The sequence below is a fragment of the Musca domestica genome, unplaced genomic scaffold, assembly GCF_030504385.1.
Source record: "Musca domestica strain aabys unplaced genomic scaffold, Musca_domestica.polishedcontigs.V.1.1 46, whole genome shotgun sequence".
Lineage (NCBI taxonomy): Eukaryota > Metazoa > Arthropoda > Insecta > Diptera > Muscidae > Musca > Musca domestica.
Genome location: NW_026712336.1, coordinates 1,365,660 through 1,381,275, shown reverse-complemented (window position 1 = coordinate 1,381,275; position 15,616 = coordinate 1,365,660). Strand labels below are relative to the sequence as shown.

Below are 15,616 nucleotides of genomic sequence, written 5' to 3'. Positions count from 1 at the left end.
GTCCGCTGAGTCATTGGTGAGCATTCATGGAGCACGGTGTTTATGTGAGGCAACACGCCATTTGGCACGAATTTGGCAATTTTCAAAAAAATAAAATCTGTTAAAATCTTTAAACTACCGAATGTAGCTGTTATATTAGGGTATATACGACGACGTGGACCAGCATAGGCAACTTTGGTATAAGCCATTACAATATTAAAATGCGAAACTTAAAAACCCATGAGTAATGTAGCTAAAATCATCAAAATATCGAATGTAGGGAGGTACCATTATATAGGGGCTATACCAAAACGTGGACCTGCACAGACAATTTTCTGTCATAGGCTGTAGTATCCATTGCGAAGTTCAAATACCAAATTTGAAACAATTCTGGTGAATAATTTCGCCGAAATCATCAAAATATCGAATATCGGGCGGTGCCGTTATATGGGGGCTGTACGAAGGCGTGCACCTGCAAAGACAATTTTCGGCCATAGGCTGTAGTACACTTTACGAACTTCAAATACCCAATTTGAAACAATTCCGATGCATAATTTCGCCGAAATCATCAAAATATCGAATATCGGGAGGTGCCGTTATATAGGGGCTATACGAAGACGTGGACCTCCACAGACAATTTTCTGTCTTTAGCTATAGTATCCATTAGGATACAAAATTTGAAACAATTCCGGTGAATAATGCCGCTGAAACTATCAAAATATCGGGCGGCGCCGTTATTTGGGGGCTGTACGAAGGCGTGGACCTGTACGGAGAATTTGCTGTCATAGGCTGAAGTTGCGATTACGAACTTCAAATACAAAATTTGAAACATTTCGGGGGAATAATGTAGCCGAAATCACCAAAATACCGAAAATAGGGAGGTACTATTGTATGAGGGCTATACCAAAACGTGAACATACAAGGCCCACATTCAATACCAAAAGTCTTGCAGGCATATTTGAGTAAAATTTTATCCACCTACTTCATTTCGTTCGGAAGCTAGAGTGATTTCCACAGACCTATGGACATTGCTAAATCGACATAGAATTTTATGTTGATCTAGTATATATTCTTGTGGGGTATATATATTTCGAGTTGTTACAAAAGGAATGACTTAATATACCCCCCATACTATGGTGAAGGGTATAAAAAAATGTTTCAATATATTTTTTTTAATATTTTCTTAATATATTCGATCGACCGAAAATCAGGTTATTACTCGAACAAGGACTGAGAAAAATCAAATTTGTGCAGGAGTTTATATCTATGACGGATATAAGGAATGATAAACAGTTGGGTGAAAGGCTAGGTGAAAACTATATTGTTTTATTTTAGTTCCCATAATATCCTAAAGGAATTCGCATTTCAAAAAAAGTGTTAAAGAGCCCGTAGTTTTTTTATTCTTCCTTCAACACACGCTTGCACCGCTTGGTTTATTTAAAAAAATAAAAACTTTTCATTTCAAATGGTAAAACTTTTTGTTTTTCTTAAGTTTTTTTATTCACCATAAAAAATAAATGTACTTTCATTTTCTTGTTTAAATCTAAGCCCGCGTTTTAAAACAAACAAATATCAAATCCTTGCCAATTTGAAAAAAACATATTGCCTTAGCTGGCAATACATAGTTCTCATGGGAATGGAGGATTGTCTAGATGGTGGCGATTAGTTTAATCGTCATTGGATTCAACATTTTCAGTTTGCAAGTTCTTGAAAGTGGGGACGGGGACATAGGTGACCAAGGTGTACAATTTGTTGGGAGAGTCCTCATCGTCGTTACGGCGGCGAGCCAAACGTACACGTACGCGGAAAGGAGTGGATCTGTAAGAGAAAAAATTAATTAGTATTGTTTACATCCCACACACACACACAGCAACAGATCATTTGTCAGTAAATAACAACAATAATGACCACACACACTCACCTAATACCCTTGGACCAGATATGTTTGTTCAAACGGGTATCGATTCTGACATCAGTGGTGCCCATTTCCTTTTCGGCGAATTTGCGGATTTCCTTGATGGCACGAGGAGCACGCTTCTTGAAGCCAATGTTGTGCACGCGCTTGGACATATGAATGGTGCACTCGCGGGTCACCACTTCATTGATGGCGGATTTGTTGCGTTTTTCACCCTTTGCTTTAACCATTTTGTTTAAGAAGATGCTTATCTGCTATTCCAAGTCCTGCAAAAAAAAAAAAAGAACATAAAACAGATTTCGTTTAGCTCACTTTAAATTAGCACATCTTATTTTATAAAATTTATATTTTTCATTGCAGCTGCACTGCAGCCCTGCCATCAGCTAGCCATTTTAATTAAGCTATTTTAAATACTATTTCTCACTAGTTGCAATGGAATTTTCTCTGTTATTATTTGACACAACACTCATTTCAATGGCAAAACAATTCATTTTTATTTAAATTAAAGGATTTTTCAGATGTTTTTGGATTTATTTTAGAAAAATTTCACAAAAACCAACCTATCGGAAATGAAAGCCTGACGTAAAAGAAAGGCAAAACTGTCAAATTCCGAAACGTCAAACGTCATGGCCAAATGTCAATATAAACAATGGAAACCGTGGAGATTAAATGAGTATAGTACAAGGCGATGTATGTAGATGGCGCACAAGAACTTCCTATGGCGTATATCGTATTTTGGCATCGCACAGTGTCGTGATTTTATGTCAATATTGGCCAAAAAATAAGTCAAGGTAAGTGTAAAAATTTGTATAAATTCTTCTGTTGAATGTCTGTCTTTAATTGTTAAGCGAATTCTGCTGCAGGTTGATATTTTGCCTCAAATTGGAAACAAAAATGAAGAACGTTTGTCGTTACTGCACTAGGTCCACGGTTTGACATAGCACCCATATAAAGAACTAATTATAAGATGTACAATACATAAAGCATTATTTCATGTCAATGTGTAAATACATAAATCAGAGATGAAAACCTGATTTTTATGTAGTGAGATTTGGCAAGGTAAATTATAGAAAACGCAGAGCTGGGAATGCTTATTTGAAATGAGGTCACCTTTATTTCATTGTACCATGCAAAATTCCTACATTGGGAAAACCATAAAACATAACCACAAATTTAAATTGAACCTTGGTAGAAGAAGACAATGAACTGTCAAACTACTTTTGGAATTGAAAATGTTGAATGAAAATTTATTTAAATTTGTAAAAATTGTTGAAATAAGCGAATTATAATAACCTCTGAATGGCGTCGTAAAAATCTACTTATATTTCAAAGAACATTTAAAATTTTTGACATATCAATGTTCCCAAGCGTTGATGCATCTACCATGAATTGAACCTAAATAAGGGCATAACAGTTTTTTCCCAAAATTGTAAAATTTGTAGCCTATTAACATCGAAAATAGGCACTTTTTTGCAACTAAATTTATAATAATTTCAAATTATTTTATTTCTTATTAAAATAAAAAAAGGGCACTAACCCAAAATTTTTGTTTGTTTTGACAGAAAAAAATGAATTTAGAATGAATGAATGAATTTGTTCTATCTTCAGTAATTGTGTCATTTGCTGGCGCCATGGTAGAAGAATACAGGTAGATGCATGCAACGCCTTGTTAAAAATAAGTCGATTTTTATATGTTTTGTAATACGACGCCAATTGAAGGTTGTTGTTGTTGTTGTTATGATATGCATGAATCAACAATTTTAACTAATTTTTACAATTTTCCAATAAAAATTTTAAATATAAGAATTGGTTTGACAGTTCAAAATGTAAAATAAAAATTCGAACGAAGTAGCTAAATATAATCTGCCCTTGCCGATTTAAACAGGGTCAGATGAATGAAATGGTTAATGACATTAATATGACATTTGCTTTGTTCCAGTACCTACAAGAATCCACTAGTTTTGCGATATTTGTCAATATAATAAAGGAAAATTTTGGTATCGTAGTAAATACATTATTGCAGTTTTGGAAAAAAGCAATTAGGCTGATCGAACTAAGCGAACATAAAACTCCTTTGTTCCTACGAAGAAGCCCGCCGATTTCTTAAGCCAGTCAAATAAGTGTTTTATGTATTATCACATTAAGCCAGTCAAAAAAGTGATTTATGTATTCTTATCTCAAGTATTTACCATGGTAGAAGAATATAGATAGACGCGTCGACACAGCTGCTTGAACAATGAACTGTCAAACCAATTTTGGAATTGAAAATGTTGAATGAAAAATTATTTAAATTTGTAAAAATTGTTGAAAAACGCGACTTATAATAGCCTCCGAATGACGTAGTATATGAAAGTATATGAAAATCTACTTATATTTGAAAAAACATTTAAATTTTTTTGACATATCAATGCTCCCAAGCGTTGATGCATCTACCTGTATTCTTCTGCCATGGTATTTACCATGCTTTAAACTAGTAAAAACCTTGTTTTAGGTGTTCTCACCTTAAGAAACGCCCAAACGTAAATTCTATCTTGAGCTAATTCCTTTTTAACTGGTGATATGTACCAAAAACGTACAGGTGTATATTTATTTCGATTTTTTAATTTTTTCTCAGATTTTCAATTTTTATTTATTTAATAATGTATCTCAAAAAGTCGAACCGGATATTTGAAAAGTCGACGGCAAAACATAATCGATTATTCGATGTTTTCCAAATGTTGATAGGTCGAAAGTCGAGCTGTCGATCCCTAATAACCTCTCATTTCATTTCGGTCTGCACGTGTGTTTGATAGACAACGCACCAACAGACAAAAAAATAAAATAGGAAAAAGTTAAAATAAAAAGTGATAATTTCTGTAAGAAAAAAACAATGGCTGACGTAGGCAAGTATAATAAACAAATTTCATTGCATCAAAATAAATTCGGCAACGATTTCCATTCAGGAAAATAATTAAGACTTGTTGATTATGCTTTATTAACAAGTTTGTGACCACGTTTTATACTTTCAATCTTTTTAGAAATCAAAAAAGAGAAGAAAAAGAAGAAGATCAAGGAAGAACCAGTTGATGTCGATGATATTGGTACTTTACAGAAGTCTGGAAACTTCACAGTTAAGCCCTCAGAGAAAAAAGCCACCTTGGACACTTCACAATGGCCATTGCTGTTGAAAAACTTCGACAAACTGAATGTGCGTACAAATCATTATACTCCACTGCCAAGTGGCTCGTCACCGTTGAACCGTGATATCAAGGAATACATGAAATCGGGTTTCATTAATTTGGACAAACCTTCCAATCCCAGTTCCCACGAGGTTGTGGCATGGATTAAGAAAATTTTGAAAGTCGAAAAGACTGGTCATTCCGGTACTCTGGATCCTAAAGTAACTGGTAAGTGTAATCCATGTGTTTGTGGTTAAAAGCGCAGACCCCATGATATAAGCCGGCGGTGTGGATATTTCTTTAGTTCACAACGTGACTATGATTGGGAAAATGAAGCCTGCTCTGATGTGTGTATGTTGTATAGTGATTTTCCCACACTAACAAACAAAGTAAATTTCAGAGTACACTAACAACAACAACAGTAGAGAGCACGTTTTTAACATGTGGTCTTTGTGTCATCTACTCATTGCCGTTATTTTTTCTTGTCTATTTTTTTTAGGTTGCTTGATTGTTTGCATTGATCGTGCAACACGTTTGGTCAAATCCCAGCAAAGTGCTGGTAAAGAATACGTTGCTATTTTCAAATTGCACTCAAGTGTTGAATCAGTGGCCAAAGTACGTCAGGGTTTGGAAAAATTGCGAGGTGCCTTATTCCAACGTCCTCCCCTAATATCGGCTGTAAAACGTCAATTGCGTGTTCGTACTGTTTACGACAGCAAACTCTTAGACTACGATGAATCGCGTAACATGGGTAAGTTATGATCTTTGAATTTTTTCTACAAAATCTTAGAAAATGCATTTCAATGGAAATTGTTTTGCACATGCCCTTCCTACTCTGTGAGCATTGCAACTCTTTTCTGCGAGTTAATTGCCTTTTGGATTATTTAACTCGGAAATGCGACATTAAAATTACCATTTGTCTTCTCCCAAAGGGGAAGCATTTGTACATCTTTTTAGTTTCATGTTTTCTAAACAATATTTTATTCTTTTCAATTCCATGGCCCAATACCACAAATGGGCCTATATTTTAACTTTCCTCATCATGTGTATATGTATTGAACATTTGAAGGTGTTTTTTGGGTTAGTTGTGAGGCTGGTTCTTATATCCGTACCATGTGTGTACATCTTGGTTTGGTGCTCGGCGTTGGTGGTCAAATGTTGGAGTTGCGTCGTGTACGCTCTGGCATTCAATCGGAACGTGATGGCATGGTGACAATGCACGATGTTCTGGACGCCATGTATTTGTATGAAAATCACAAGGATGAATCTATGTTGAGGCGTGTCATTAAGCCATTGGAAGGTCTTTTGGTCAATCACAAACGAGTCATTATGAAGGACAGCTCGGTAAGTCTAGAAAAATTTATGTATGGAACGACCCCATGATATAAGCCGGCGGTGTGAATATATTACTAGTTTACATCGTGACTATGATTGGGAAAATTAAGCCTGCTCCGATGTGTGTATGTTGTGTAGTGAATTTCTCCACTTCCAAACAAAGTAAATTTCAGAGTACAAATGACAAAAAATTTGGTTTAAAAGAAGATTTCTAAACTGTAACAAGAACAAGCAAAACAAAATGTTTTTAGTCGTACCTAAAAGTTATTTATTTTTTCAAATTTTTAAAAATATGTTTCTGTTTATTTTCCAGGTAAATGCCATTTGTTATGGTGCCAAAATCATGTTGACTGGTGTCTTGCGTTATGAAGATGGTATTGAAATCGACCAAGAAATTGTTATTTGCACCACCAAAGGTGAAGCCATCTGCTTGGCCATTGCTCAAATGACAACTGCCACCATGGCTTCTTGTGATCATGGTGTTATTGCCAAGATTAAGCGCGTCATTATGGAAAGAGATACATATCCACGCAAATGGGGCTTGGGTCCTAAAGCATCAGCTAAGAAGGCTTTAATTGCAGCTGGCAAATTAGATAAATATGGTAGACCAAATGAAAATACTCCCAAGGAATGGTTAACTGGTTTTGTTGATTACAACTCAAAGAAACCAGCCGCAGCTGTTGCACCACAAGCCACAAACGGAAGTCCCTCAAATGATGAGGAAGAGTCCAAAAAAGTAAGCGATAAAGTAATATAATAATTATGAGTTTTTTATATATTATTGTATTTTTTTGTGTGCAGCGTAAATTAAGTACCTCCAGTGATACAGCTCCTGTTGAAGCTTCCCAGGAATCTGAAAAATCCGAGAAGAAAAAGAAGAAGAAACACAAGGCTGACAAAGAAACTCCAGATGTTTCTTTAATAGCCGAAGAAGAAGAAGTTCCCGCTGAGGGTGAAAAGAAAGAAAAGAAAAAGAAGAAGAAGAAGGACAAAGATAGGGAGAAGGCTGATGAATAAGAAAGGGACCTTACTTTTGTAACATAATTCATAAGAACTCTGGTTTTATAAGAGTTGAAAAAATCGTATGTTTTTGATGTCTTTTTTCCGTATGAGCAATGCATTTTACAACTAATGATGTTAAGTTTATTTTTTATATAAAACAAAACTTAAATTTGTTGATAGTTGCAGTTGGTATCTTTGTCAGCCAACCCTATTTTTAGTTATTAAGACCTCATTACTTTTTCCGCTTCGGAGGGAAAATAGAGTTCAAACTATTAGTTTTAGTTCTTTATATTTTTAAAATACATGTGAATTTTGTATTACATAAAATCAAAGCTAATTTTTCTATAAAGAAAAAATAGAAATTAAAAAAGAAAACTATTCGATTTTTCATTTTCCATCACTTTCCATGGGTAGATTTAATTTTCACAAGCGATGTTGTCAACGTGAAAACAAAGGTGAGTGTACATTTTAACATAAAAGTGTTGGTTTTATATAAAATTTTGTTTTATCTTTCTAGATTTCTTGATGCCACACAAAAGGGATATTTAGTTGAAATGATTTTCTTAAAGGTAAGCATTTAAAACATGTATGTACTTAGATTTGTATTGAAAGTATCCGTGATGATAAATAATCTTTCGCCCCTAACTGAAAGTTTTGGAAACTTCTTATGTTGAATGCGAATTGGTCTTACTGAAGAAAACATAATTTCAATGCATAAAACGTGCCCGGAAAATTATAAGAATATTAAAAGATTTTCTTTTTATTTATTACAGGGGTCAAACATTGCTTAGTAATTTTTGGATTGAAGGATAATTAACAGAAAGGTAAGCATCAATATTATTTTGAATTTAAGTTACTTTTTGTTTAAGAAATGATGATAAATTATCTTTCGCCCCTAACTGAAAGTTTTGGAAACTTCGTATGTTGAATGCGAATTGGTCTTACTGAAAATTAGATTTTGTTCCAAGAATAATAGCCAATTACTCTTTAAAAGCAAAATGTATCATTAGATTATTTTTTCCATTTTTTGCAGATACTGAAATCAGGAAATATATGGTGCATTTGAACAGACAAAGACGACCCGAGAAAGGTATGTATGTATACGTATAAAAAATAATTTATAGCCTAGATATATTGTAATGACAAGTTAACCTTCGCCCCTAACTGAATGTTTTGGAAACTTCTCATGTTGAATGCGGAATTGGTCTTACTGATGAAAACATCATTTCAATGCATAAAACGTGTCCAGAAAATTATAAAAATATTAAAAGATTTTCTTTTTATTTATTACAGGTCAAACATTGCTTAGTAATTTTTGGATTGCAGGAAGATTAACAGAAAGGTAAGCATCAATATTATTTTAAATTATAAGTTAATTTTTGTTTTAAAATGATGACAAATTCTTTCGCCCCTAACTGAAAGTTTTGGAAACTTCTCATGTTGAATGCGAATATGATTGGTCTTACTGAAAATTAGATTTTGTTTCAAGAATAATAGCCAATTACTATTTAAAAGCAAAATGTATAATTAGATTATTTTTTCCATTTTTTGCAGATGCTGAAAGCAGGAAATATATGGTGCATTTGAACAGACAAAGACGATCCGGAGAAAGGTATGTATGTATACGTATAAAAAATAATTTATAGCCCTAGATATATTGTGATGACAAGTTAACTTTCGCCCCTAACTGAATGTTTTGGAAACTTCTCATGTTGAATGCGGAATTGGTCTTACTGATGAAAACATCATTTCAATGCATAAAACGTGTCCAGAAAATTATAAAAATATTAAAAGATTTTCTTTTTATCTATTACAGGTCAAACATTGCTTAGTAATTTTTGGATTGCAGAAAGATTAACAGAAAGGTAAGCATCAATATTATTTTGAATTATAAGTTACTTTTTGTTTTTAAATGATGACAAATTCTTTCGCCCCTAACTGAAAGTTTTGGAAACTTCTCATGTTGAATGCGAATAAGATTGGTCTTACTGAAAATTAGATTTTGTTTCAAGAATAATAAACAATTAAGATTAAAAACACATTTTTTAATAAAATTATTTTTGCTATTTTTTCAGATGTTGAAAGCTGGAAATATATGGTGAATTCGAACAGACAAAGCCGACCCGGAGAAAGGTATGTATCCATATAAGATATAATTTATAGCCCTAGGTATATTGTGATGACAAGTTAACTTTCGCCCCTAACTGAAAGTTTTGGAAACTTCTCATGTTGAATGCGGAATTGGTCTTACTGATGAAAGCATCATTTCACTGCATAAAACGTGTCCAGAAAATTATAAAACTATTGATAGATTTTCTTTTTATTTATTACAGGTCAAATACTGCTTAGTATTTTCTGGATTGCAGGAAGATTAACGGAAAGGTAAGCATCAATATTATTTTGAATTATAAGTTACCTTTTGTTTAAAAAATGATGACAAATTCTTTCGTCCCTAACTGAAAGTTTTGGAAACTTCTCATGTTGAATGCGAATAAGATTGGTCTTACTGAAAATAAGCTTTTGTTTCAAGAATAATAAACAATTAAGATTAAAAACAAATTTTTTTAATAAAATTATTTTCGCTATTTTTTCAGATGTTGAAAGCTGGAAATGTATGGTGAATTCGAACAGACAAAGCCGACCCGAAGAAAGGTATGTATCCATATAAAATATAATTTATAGCACTAGGTATATTGTGATGACAAGTTAACTTTCGCCCCTAGCTGAAAGTTTTGGAAACTTCTCATGTTGAATGCGAATATGATTGGTCTTACTGAGATTTTAACCAAATTTTATTTATTTTTTTTTAATACATCGAGAAAAAAAATCTAATAAATATTTTTTTATTCTTTGCAGGCATTTGGACAATTTGAATCCCTGCTATTTTACTCTGGTTAGACTCCACGACTGCTCTGAATGGTAAGTTACATTATTAAACGCTTTTTTATTTAACTTGTCTCCAATTTCAATTAAAATGATGACAAATTCTTTCGCCCCTAACTGAAAGATTTGGAAACTTCTCATGTTGAATGCGACTTTGATTGGTCTTACTGAACGAAAAAAAAATACATAAAATATTTGAAATTATTATTTAGAAATAGAAAATAACAGAATGTTTCCCCTTTTTCAGATTTGTCGGAATGACTTGATGACCTTTAAAACTGAACAATAAAAAAGGTAAGGATGATCAATTTTTATTGCATTCGATTTCATTTTCTTGAAATGATGACAATTTAACTTTCGCCCCTAACTGAAAGTTTTGGAAACTTCTTATGTTGAATGCGAATTGGTCTTACTGAAGAAATTGAAATATAGTTTGTTTTTTTGGCAACCAAATATGAAAACTAATAGAAATAATGTTTTTGCAGGTCATTATCTCATTAATTTAAAAAAATGGCAGGGAGTGGAAATTTCGGATCATTTTTGGTAAGTTTCTTCTTTGTTAATAGTTTTTTTTTTTCGCTTTCGATAAATTTTTTATTATGAGGATTGCTATTAATATTTCATACCCTGCAAATAAAAATCATTGATTTATTTCCCCACATTGTGGCCGAGAAGATGGAATGGTGCATTCAAAATTTTAAAGGTCTGATATACAAATAGCAGCTCTCATTTAAAATGCGTTTCTGTGGACTTTTGTCAAAATAAACTTAATCGCTTTTGCCGCGAATTAAAAATTGTTGAATTATACGCTTCAAATGTACGTTAAAAACTCCTCAATGAACGGGGGTATTGCTGATATATATATACAGGGTGAAATAAAAAAACTGCAACAAAGTCAAAAGCCATAGATTTTACATTTTTTTTTTAAATTTTTTTTGAATGAAATCAAAAAAATGTCGGAAGTAGCATCAAATTTTAGAATAAGTTTAGATTTTTCGAATTGGGTCACCTTGGCACGAATTATGGCCTTCAAACGGCCAATGAAACCGTCACACGCTGTCCGAATGTTGCTCTGCGGTATTGAGCTTGAGCTGATCGACGCTTTGGTATTTTTTAGTGCCAACCTTGCTTTCCAAAATACTCCAGACACAATAGTCCAACGGAAATGTGCGCTGGAAATGAAGCGAAGAAGAACCTCATTTTGTAACCATTCTTGGGTGGCGCGTGCTGAGTCCTGTTGAATGTCCAAGGTCTGCACCCAAAATGTTTGCGTACCCATGGCTTTGGTACACTCTCCAGAATAATTTCGCTATAATATTCGGCATTTATTCTGATGCCACGGTCGATTAATACGAGCGGAGAGCGACCGTCGACTGTTATGGCGACCCACACCAACACCATCTGGTGGCCAACCGAAGGTGCACATTTTCTGCTGACCTCTTTGGCAAGTAAACGCGATAATTTTGTTTGTTTACAAACTGCTGGACAACGAATGTTTTCTCATCGGAGAAAACCAAATTCGGTAGTTCACCACTTTTGGCCAAGCGAAGCAATTCTTTAGCTCTGTCGTTGAGTCTATTTTCGTAGTCATGTGGCTGAGGATCATCGAAGAATACCAAATTCGGCAGTTCACCACTTTCGGCCAAGCGAAGCAACTCTTTAGCTCGTTTCAGTCTATTTGCTTTCTGTTGTGGTGTAAGTTCTTGCACTTTTTGGAATTTCAATGGCTTTTACCCCCAGCTCGTTTTTCAATATTTGCCGAATGGATGGAGGAATATTGCGATATGTTCAGCTCACGAGCCATTTTTCGGTAACGAGCGATGGTACGAGACACAAAAGATTTATTCACATTTAAATGCTGGAGTGCTCTAACTATAGCCACTTGTGGTTTTCCAGCCAAATATAAAGAAATCACCCTATCACGCTTGAATTTCATCACAAATAACTTTTTTTCTGGAAAATTTTCACCAAAATGCTTTTGTACGCTTGTAAACAATATAATGAGCTGTCACTGGAATAATTTTAACCACTGTCGGACGAGTGGCTTAGAAATGACAGCAGTCTGAAGTTGATGCAGTTTTTTTTTTAGCTTGATATTAAAGGCATATTTCATATGGGGTAGATGAAATTAAAAGTAAACCCAGCAACAAACTAATTTATTTTATTAAGGGTCCACAGAATACAAGACCAGCAGCAATTGCTTGGTAACACACATGAATCACCATGATGAAAAAGGGACTATGATTATGTGCCATGATCACATAAATCCGCAACAACAACAACCCTAAAAATAGGTCCTGCTGAATAGTTAAAACCCATTAAAAATATATTGATTTCTTCGACAGACAGCCCTTTACAATTGTGGTAATTATGTTTTTTTTTTGTATTTTTAGGTAATGCAGAAACCAAACTAATTATCTACAGCTTAAAGAAAAGAGGTATGTACTATTTATAAAAAATTAAAAAAAAAAAAACGTGAATTACACTTCAACATGATGAAAAAGGGACTATGATTGTGTGCCATGATCCCATAAATCCGCAACAACAACAACCCTAAAAATAGGTCCTGCTGAAATATAATTCCAAATAATTAGTTGTTTTCCTCTTAAAATATGTTACTAATTTCTGTTTTTCACTCTTTTTTCAGAATGATTTGCATCGGAAAATCTATGTTCAAGGAGAACATGGAGTTACGCACTTAAAAGGTAATTTGAAATTTCTCTTTTCATTTTCATTCATTCTTCAGGAGTTGCACACAGAAAGAAAAGGCAGAATAAATTCAGTTTATATTTTTGTTGAATTTTCTTTCCCTGTGTGATATTTGAACATGATGAAAAAGGGACTCTGACTATGTGGCATGATCACATAAATCCGCAACAACAACAACCCTAAAAAATAGGTCCTACTGACATTAAAAGCTCAAAAATTTTCTTCGATCATTTAATTCCGAATTACAATTAATTTTGTTCTATTTTCTTTCTCGTTTTCAGGTAATTTTTCGATATATTTAAGGTGTGAACAAGAATGCCTTTATTTTGAAATTATTCTGTTCCAACCCAATTCAAAAATAAATAAATAAATAAATAAAATAAATCTTTTGCAAAAAAACACGTTTTTTTAATTTTAAAGAAGTATATTATGCATGTTGAAATAACGAAGGATATAGGGCGGCCTGTATGTCCACGTTAACCTTAGTAAACCATGATTAATTAAACGTAACATGGGCTTTTAGGTTAGGTTAAATGATGTATAAACAACCACTCCACTCGGAGATGGACCTATTGGTCCATTGCGTTCATCATACATTAAGAAGATAGGAGAATAGAATAGAGAGGAAATGAATGTGAAGAATTAAGAATCTGAATAAAGAGTGGGGAAGTTAGTAGGTTTGCATCCACGGTGTATCAGCGTGTCGTCCTTAGTCATTTTAGCCTTCTGGCTAACTGAAGAATGATTGCTCGATGTCGGAGAGGGAGGACAAGTCTGGCAGAATTTGCTTACCCAATAGCCTATGTCTCACTCCTATAAGAGTTGGACAGTGGCAGAGTAAGTGCTCCACCGTCTGTTTCTTTCTCAATGTCGTCACTCCCCTGTAATTAGGCCCACCACAAGCTTCAAGTCCAGCTTCGTCATGGATATGAGTGACCTTGATCTCCTTTCGGAGTTCATAGGCCAAATCTTTTTGGAGACATTACATCACTTTCCAGTTCTGTTGAAATTCAACGTTGGTCATGTGGTGAACTCTTGAGAGAGATTTAGACTACTGCCTATAGCTTTACCTCAAATGGAACTTCCACTGAAAGATATTGATGAAGAACTAAGGTTAAGGTCAGCTCCTATATATACCAATAATAGTATTTTATAGCCATCAAAACTCAAATTCCTGTCACATGTTAAAGCATTGAACAAATAATGTTCGAGTGGCTCCGTATCGTAAACCCGGTTGTCATGGGGACAACCGATGCCAGTGCACCGAGGTGTTGTTGTAGCAGTAGTACATATAGGTGTTTGCATTCTGCTAAGCTGGTTCAAGCTCAAGGTTTAAAAATTCAGCTAATTTAAGATCTTCTTGAGTGAGATGGGTAGATTTGGCTGTGCAATTAAGGAGGTGCTGTGAGGTGTTGTGATTCACTCTTCTGAAACTCATACGGCCAGTTTCTCTAAAACGATTCGAACAATACATTGGATTTTTAACATATATGTCTTACTAAATATACTTCTTGGTTGGGACTGGAAACAGACCCATTTTTACTAGCAGAAATACCAAGTTCTTGTTTTGCCGTAGCAGTGACCGAAGTTATGATGGTATTTATACCCTACACCACAGGTGGTCAGGGTATTATGTCTTTGTGCATTTGTTTGTAACAGGCAAAAAGAAACGAGATAGACCCATAGTTCCTTTTGATGATCTGCATAGAAACACATTCTGAGTCGATTTATGCATGTCTGCCAGTCCGTCCGTCAGCCCATGTATATTTGTAAACAAATTACAGATCGTATCTATTGTCCGATCCAGATAACATTTTGCACAAATCATTTGTCTGGCCCAAGGACGATAATTGGAGATAATCGGTCCAAATTTAGATATAGCTCCCATATATATCTTCGTACGATTTGCCTTTTTTGTGCACAAACGTGTAATATCAACCCAAATAGTATGACATTTTGCACATACGATTAAATTAGGCCTGAGAATAAGTATGTCAAATTTGATCGAAATCAGTTCAGATATAGCTATAGCTCTCATATATATTGTTCATCTTATTTGCTATTTTTGTCCTCCGCAGCCGTAATATGCACTCCATAACAACGATATTCAAGGAAATATATCAAATACAGCTCGGAAATATCTTTGCCAAATTTTATCGAGATCTGTTCAGATTTGGATATAGCTCCCATATATATCTTTATCCGATTTCAAGTTAATTATGCACCAAATGGGCAATACAAGCCCCAATTGAAAAGATACAAATTCTTCGGCATATTTAGTCATTTGAACTTTAAATTATAATTATAATCATAGCTTGTATGATTTAATTATCCCATAAAAACTTTTAATTCTTATGTGAAGCTCTACTAAATATGCAAAGTGGTGTATGGTATCATTAAGTCTGTCCCGCCCGACTTTACGACTTTCTTTACTTGTTTTACTACTTTTCTTCCTCGGAAATTATGCGAGAATGCAGCTAAAATATTTAATAGATTAATTTGTATTTCATTCAAAAGTATTTTTTAATGTCTATGTTTGAAAACAGCTTGTGGCAACAATTGATTTTCTATTACATTTTCTGTGTATTTTTCCAGACACGTTTCGCGCCAAAACAATGTATCATTCCCTTTGTTC

At 34.1% G+C, this 15,616-nt stretch overlaps 2 protein-coding genes, 2 long non-coding RNA genes, 11 other non-coding genes and 2 pseudogenes across 15 annotated transcripts; 16 read left to right on the top strand and 1 right to left on the bottom strand.

Moving 5' to 3' along the window:
• Positions 1 to 1,432: 1,432 nt before the first annotated feature.
• Positions 1,433 to 2,543, bottom strand: LOC101900578 (large ribosomal subunit protein eL31). The gene is made up of 3 exons (XM_005190204.4): positions 2,455 to 2,543; positions 1,901 to 2,160; positions 1,433 to 1,797 (listed from the first exon to the last, which is right to left on the bottom strand). Exons 2-3 carry the CDS (start codon positions 2,122 to 2,124, stop codon positions 1,647 to 1,649), a joined length of 375 nt encoding a protein of 124 aa, XP_005190261.1. The 5' UTR covers positions 2,125 to 2,160; positions 2,455 to 2,543; the 3' UTR covers positions 1,433 to 1,646.
• Positions 2,544 to 2,593: 50 nt separating this feature from the next.
• Positions 2,594 to 2,928, top strand: LOC131804570 (uncharacterized). Its single transcript, XR_009343168.1, has 2 exons — positions 2,594 to 2,685; positions 2,743 to 2,928. It is a non-coding gene; the product is annotated as an uncharacterized LOC131804570 (long non-coding RNA).
• Positions 2,929 to 4,619: 1,691 nt separating this feature from the next.
• On the top strand, positions 4,620 to 7,764 carry LOC101901110 (H/ACA ribonucleoprotein complex subunit 4). Its single transcript, XM_059127571.1, has 6 exons — positions 4,620 to 4,776; positions 4,912 to 5,280; positions 5,552 to 5,803; positions 6,122 to 6,396; positions 6,701 to 7,123; positions 7,189 to 7,764. The coding sequence occupies exons 1-6, from the start codon at positions 4,764 to 4,766 to the stop codon at positions 7,402 to 7,404; spliced, it is 1,548 nt and encodes a 515-aa protein (XP_058983554.1). The 5' UTR covers positions 4,620 to 4,763; the 3' UTR covers positions 7,405 to 7,764.
• On the top strand, positions 5,318 to 5,458 carry LOC131804602 (small nucleolar RNA snoR639/H1). The gene has a single exon (XR_009343186.1). It is a non-coding gene; the product is annotated as a small nucleolar RNA snoR639/H1 (small nucleolar RNA).
• Positions 6,427 to 6,566, top strand: LOC131804603 (small nucleolar RNA snoR639/H1). The gene has a single exon (XR_009343187.1). It is a non-coding gene; the product is annotated as a small nucleolar RNA snoR639/H1 (small nucleolar RNA).
• A 209-nt stretch (positions 7,765 to 7,973) lies between the features above and the next one.
• On the top strand, positions 7,974 to 13,256 carry LOC101891851 (uncharacterized). Its single transcript, XR_009343166.1, has 13 exons — positions 7,974 to 8,213; positions 8,423 to 8,479; positions 8,683 to 8,731; positions 8,944 to 9,001; positions 9,206 to 9,254; positions 9,465 to 9,522; positions 9,723 to 9,771; positions 9,984 to 10,041; positions 10,246 to 10,308; positions 10,520 to 10,566; positions 10,758 to 10,815; positions 12,666 to 12,710; positions 12,920 to 13,256. It is a non-coding gene; the product is annotated as an uncharacterized LOC101891851 (long non-coding RNA).
• On the top strand, positions 8,002 to 8,092 carry LOC131804594 (small nucleolar RNA Me28S-Gm1083). Its single transcript, XR_009343179.1, has one exon. It is a non-coding gene; the product is annotated as a small nucleolar RNA Me28S-Gm1083 (small nucleolar RNA).
• LOC109613964 (small nucleolar RNA Me28S-Gm1083) lies at positions 8,251 to 8,346 on the top strand. The gene has a single exon (XR_009343182.1). It is a non-coding gene; the product is annotated as a small nucleolar RNA Me28S-Gm1083 (small nucleolar RNA).
• Positions 8,520 to 8,612, top strand: LOC131804595 (small nucleolar RNA Me28S-Gm1083). Its single transcript, XR_009343180.1, has one exon. It is a non-coding gene; the product is annotated as a small nucleolar RNA Me28S-Gm1083 (small nucleolar RNA).
• On the top strand, positions 8,772 to 8,867 carry LOC131804598 (small nucleolar RNA Me28S-Gm1083). Its single transcript, XR_009343183.1, has one exon. It is a non-coding gene; the product is annotated as a small nucleolar RNA Me28S-Gm1083 (small nucleolar RNA).
• Positions 9,043 to 9,135, top strand: LOC131804605 (small nucleolar RNA Me28S-Gm1083). The gene has a single exon (XR_009343189.1). It is a non-coding gene; the product is annotated as a small nucleolar RNA Me28S-Gm1083 (small nucleolar RNA).
• On the top strand, positions 9,296 to 9,390 carry LOC131804596 (small nucleolar RNA Me28S-Gm1083). Its single transcript, XR_009343181.1, has one exon. It is a non-coding gene; the product is annotated as a small nucleolar RNA Me28S-Gm1083 (small nucleolar RNA).
• On the top strand, positions 9,560 to 9,652 carry LOC131804604 (small nucleolar RNA Me28S-Gm1083). The gene has a single exon (XR_009343188.1). It is a non-coding gene; the product is annotated as a small nucleolar RNA Me28S-Gm1083 (small nucleolar RNA).
• LOC131804600 (small nucleolar RNA Me28S-Gm1083) lies at positions 9,810 to 9,908 on the top strand (annotated as a pseudogene).
• Positions 10,078 to 10,175, top strand: LOC131804597 (small nucleolar RNA Me28S-Gm1083; annotated as a pseudogene).
• On the top strand, positions 10,358 to 10,452 carry LOC131804599 (small nucleolar RNA Me28S-Gm1083). The gene has a single exon (XR_009343184.1). It is a non-coding gene; the product is annotated as a small nucleolar RNA Me28S-Gm1083 (small nucleolar RNA).
• On the top strand, positions 10,606 to 10,697 carry LOC131804593 (small nucleolar RNA Me28S-Gm1083). The gene has a single exon (XR_009343178.1). It is a non-coding gene; the product is annotated as a small nucleolar RNA Me28S-Gm1083 (small nucleolar RNA).
• Positions 13,257 to 15,616: the final 2,360 nt, after the last annotated feature.

Excerpts from the sequence above, each read along its gene's own strand:
- LOC101900578 (XM_005190204.4), bottom strand. The coding sequence starts at position 2,124 with ATGGTTAAAGCAAAGGGTGAAAAACGCAACAAATCCGCCATCAATGAA. Across the intron at positions 1,798-1,900 it reads ATCTGGTCCAAGGGTATTAG|ATCCACTCCTTTCCGCGTAC; the intron begins GTGAGTGTGTGT and ends TTTCTCTTACAG.
- LOC101901110 (XM_059127571.1), top strand. Across the intron at positions 5,804-6,121 it reads CGATGAATCGCGTAACATGG|GTGTTTTTTGGGTTAGTTGT; the intron begins GTAAGTTATGAT and ends GAACATTTGAAG. Across the intron at positions 7,124-7,188 it reads ATGAGGAAGAGTCCAAAAAA|CGTAAATTAAGTACCTCCAG; the intron begins GTAAGCGATAAA and ends TTTTGTGTGCAG.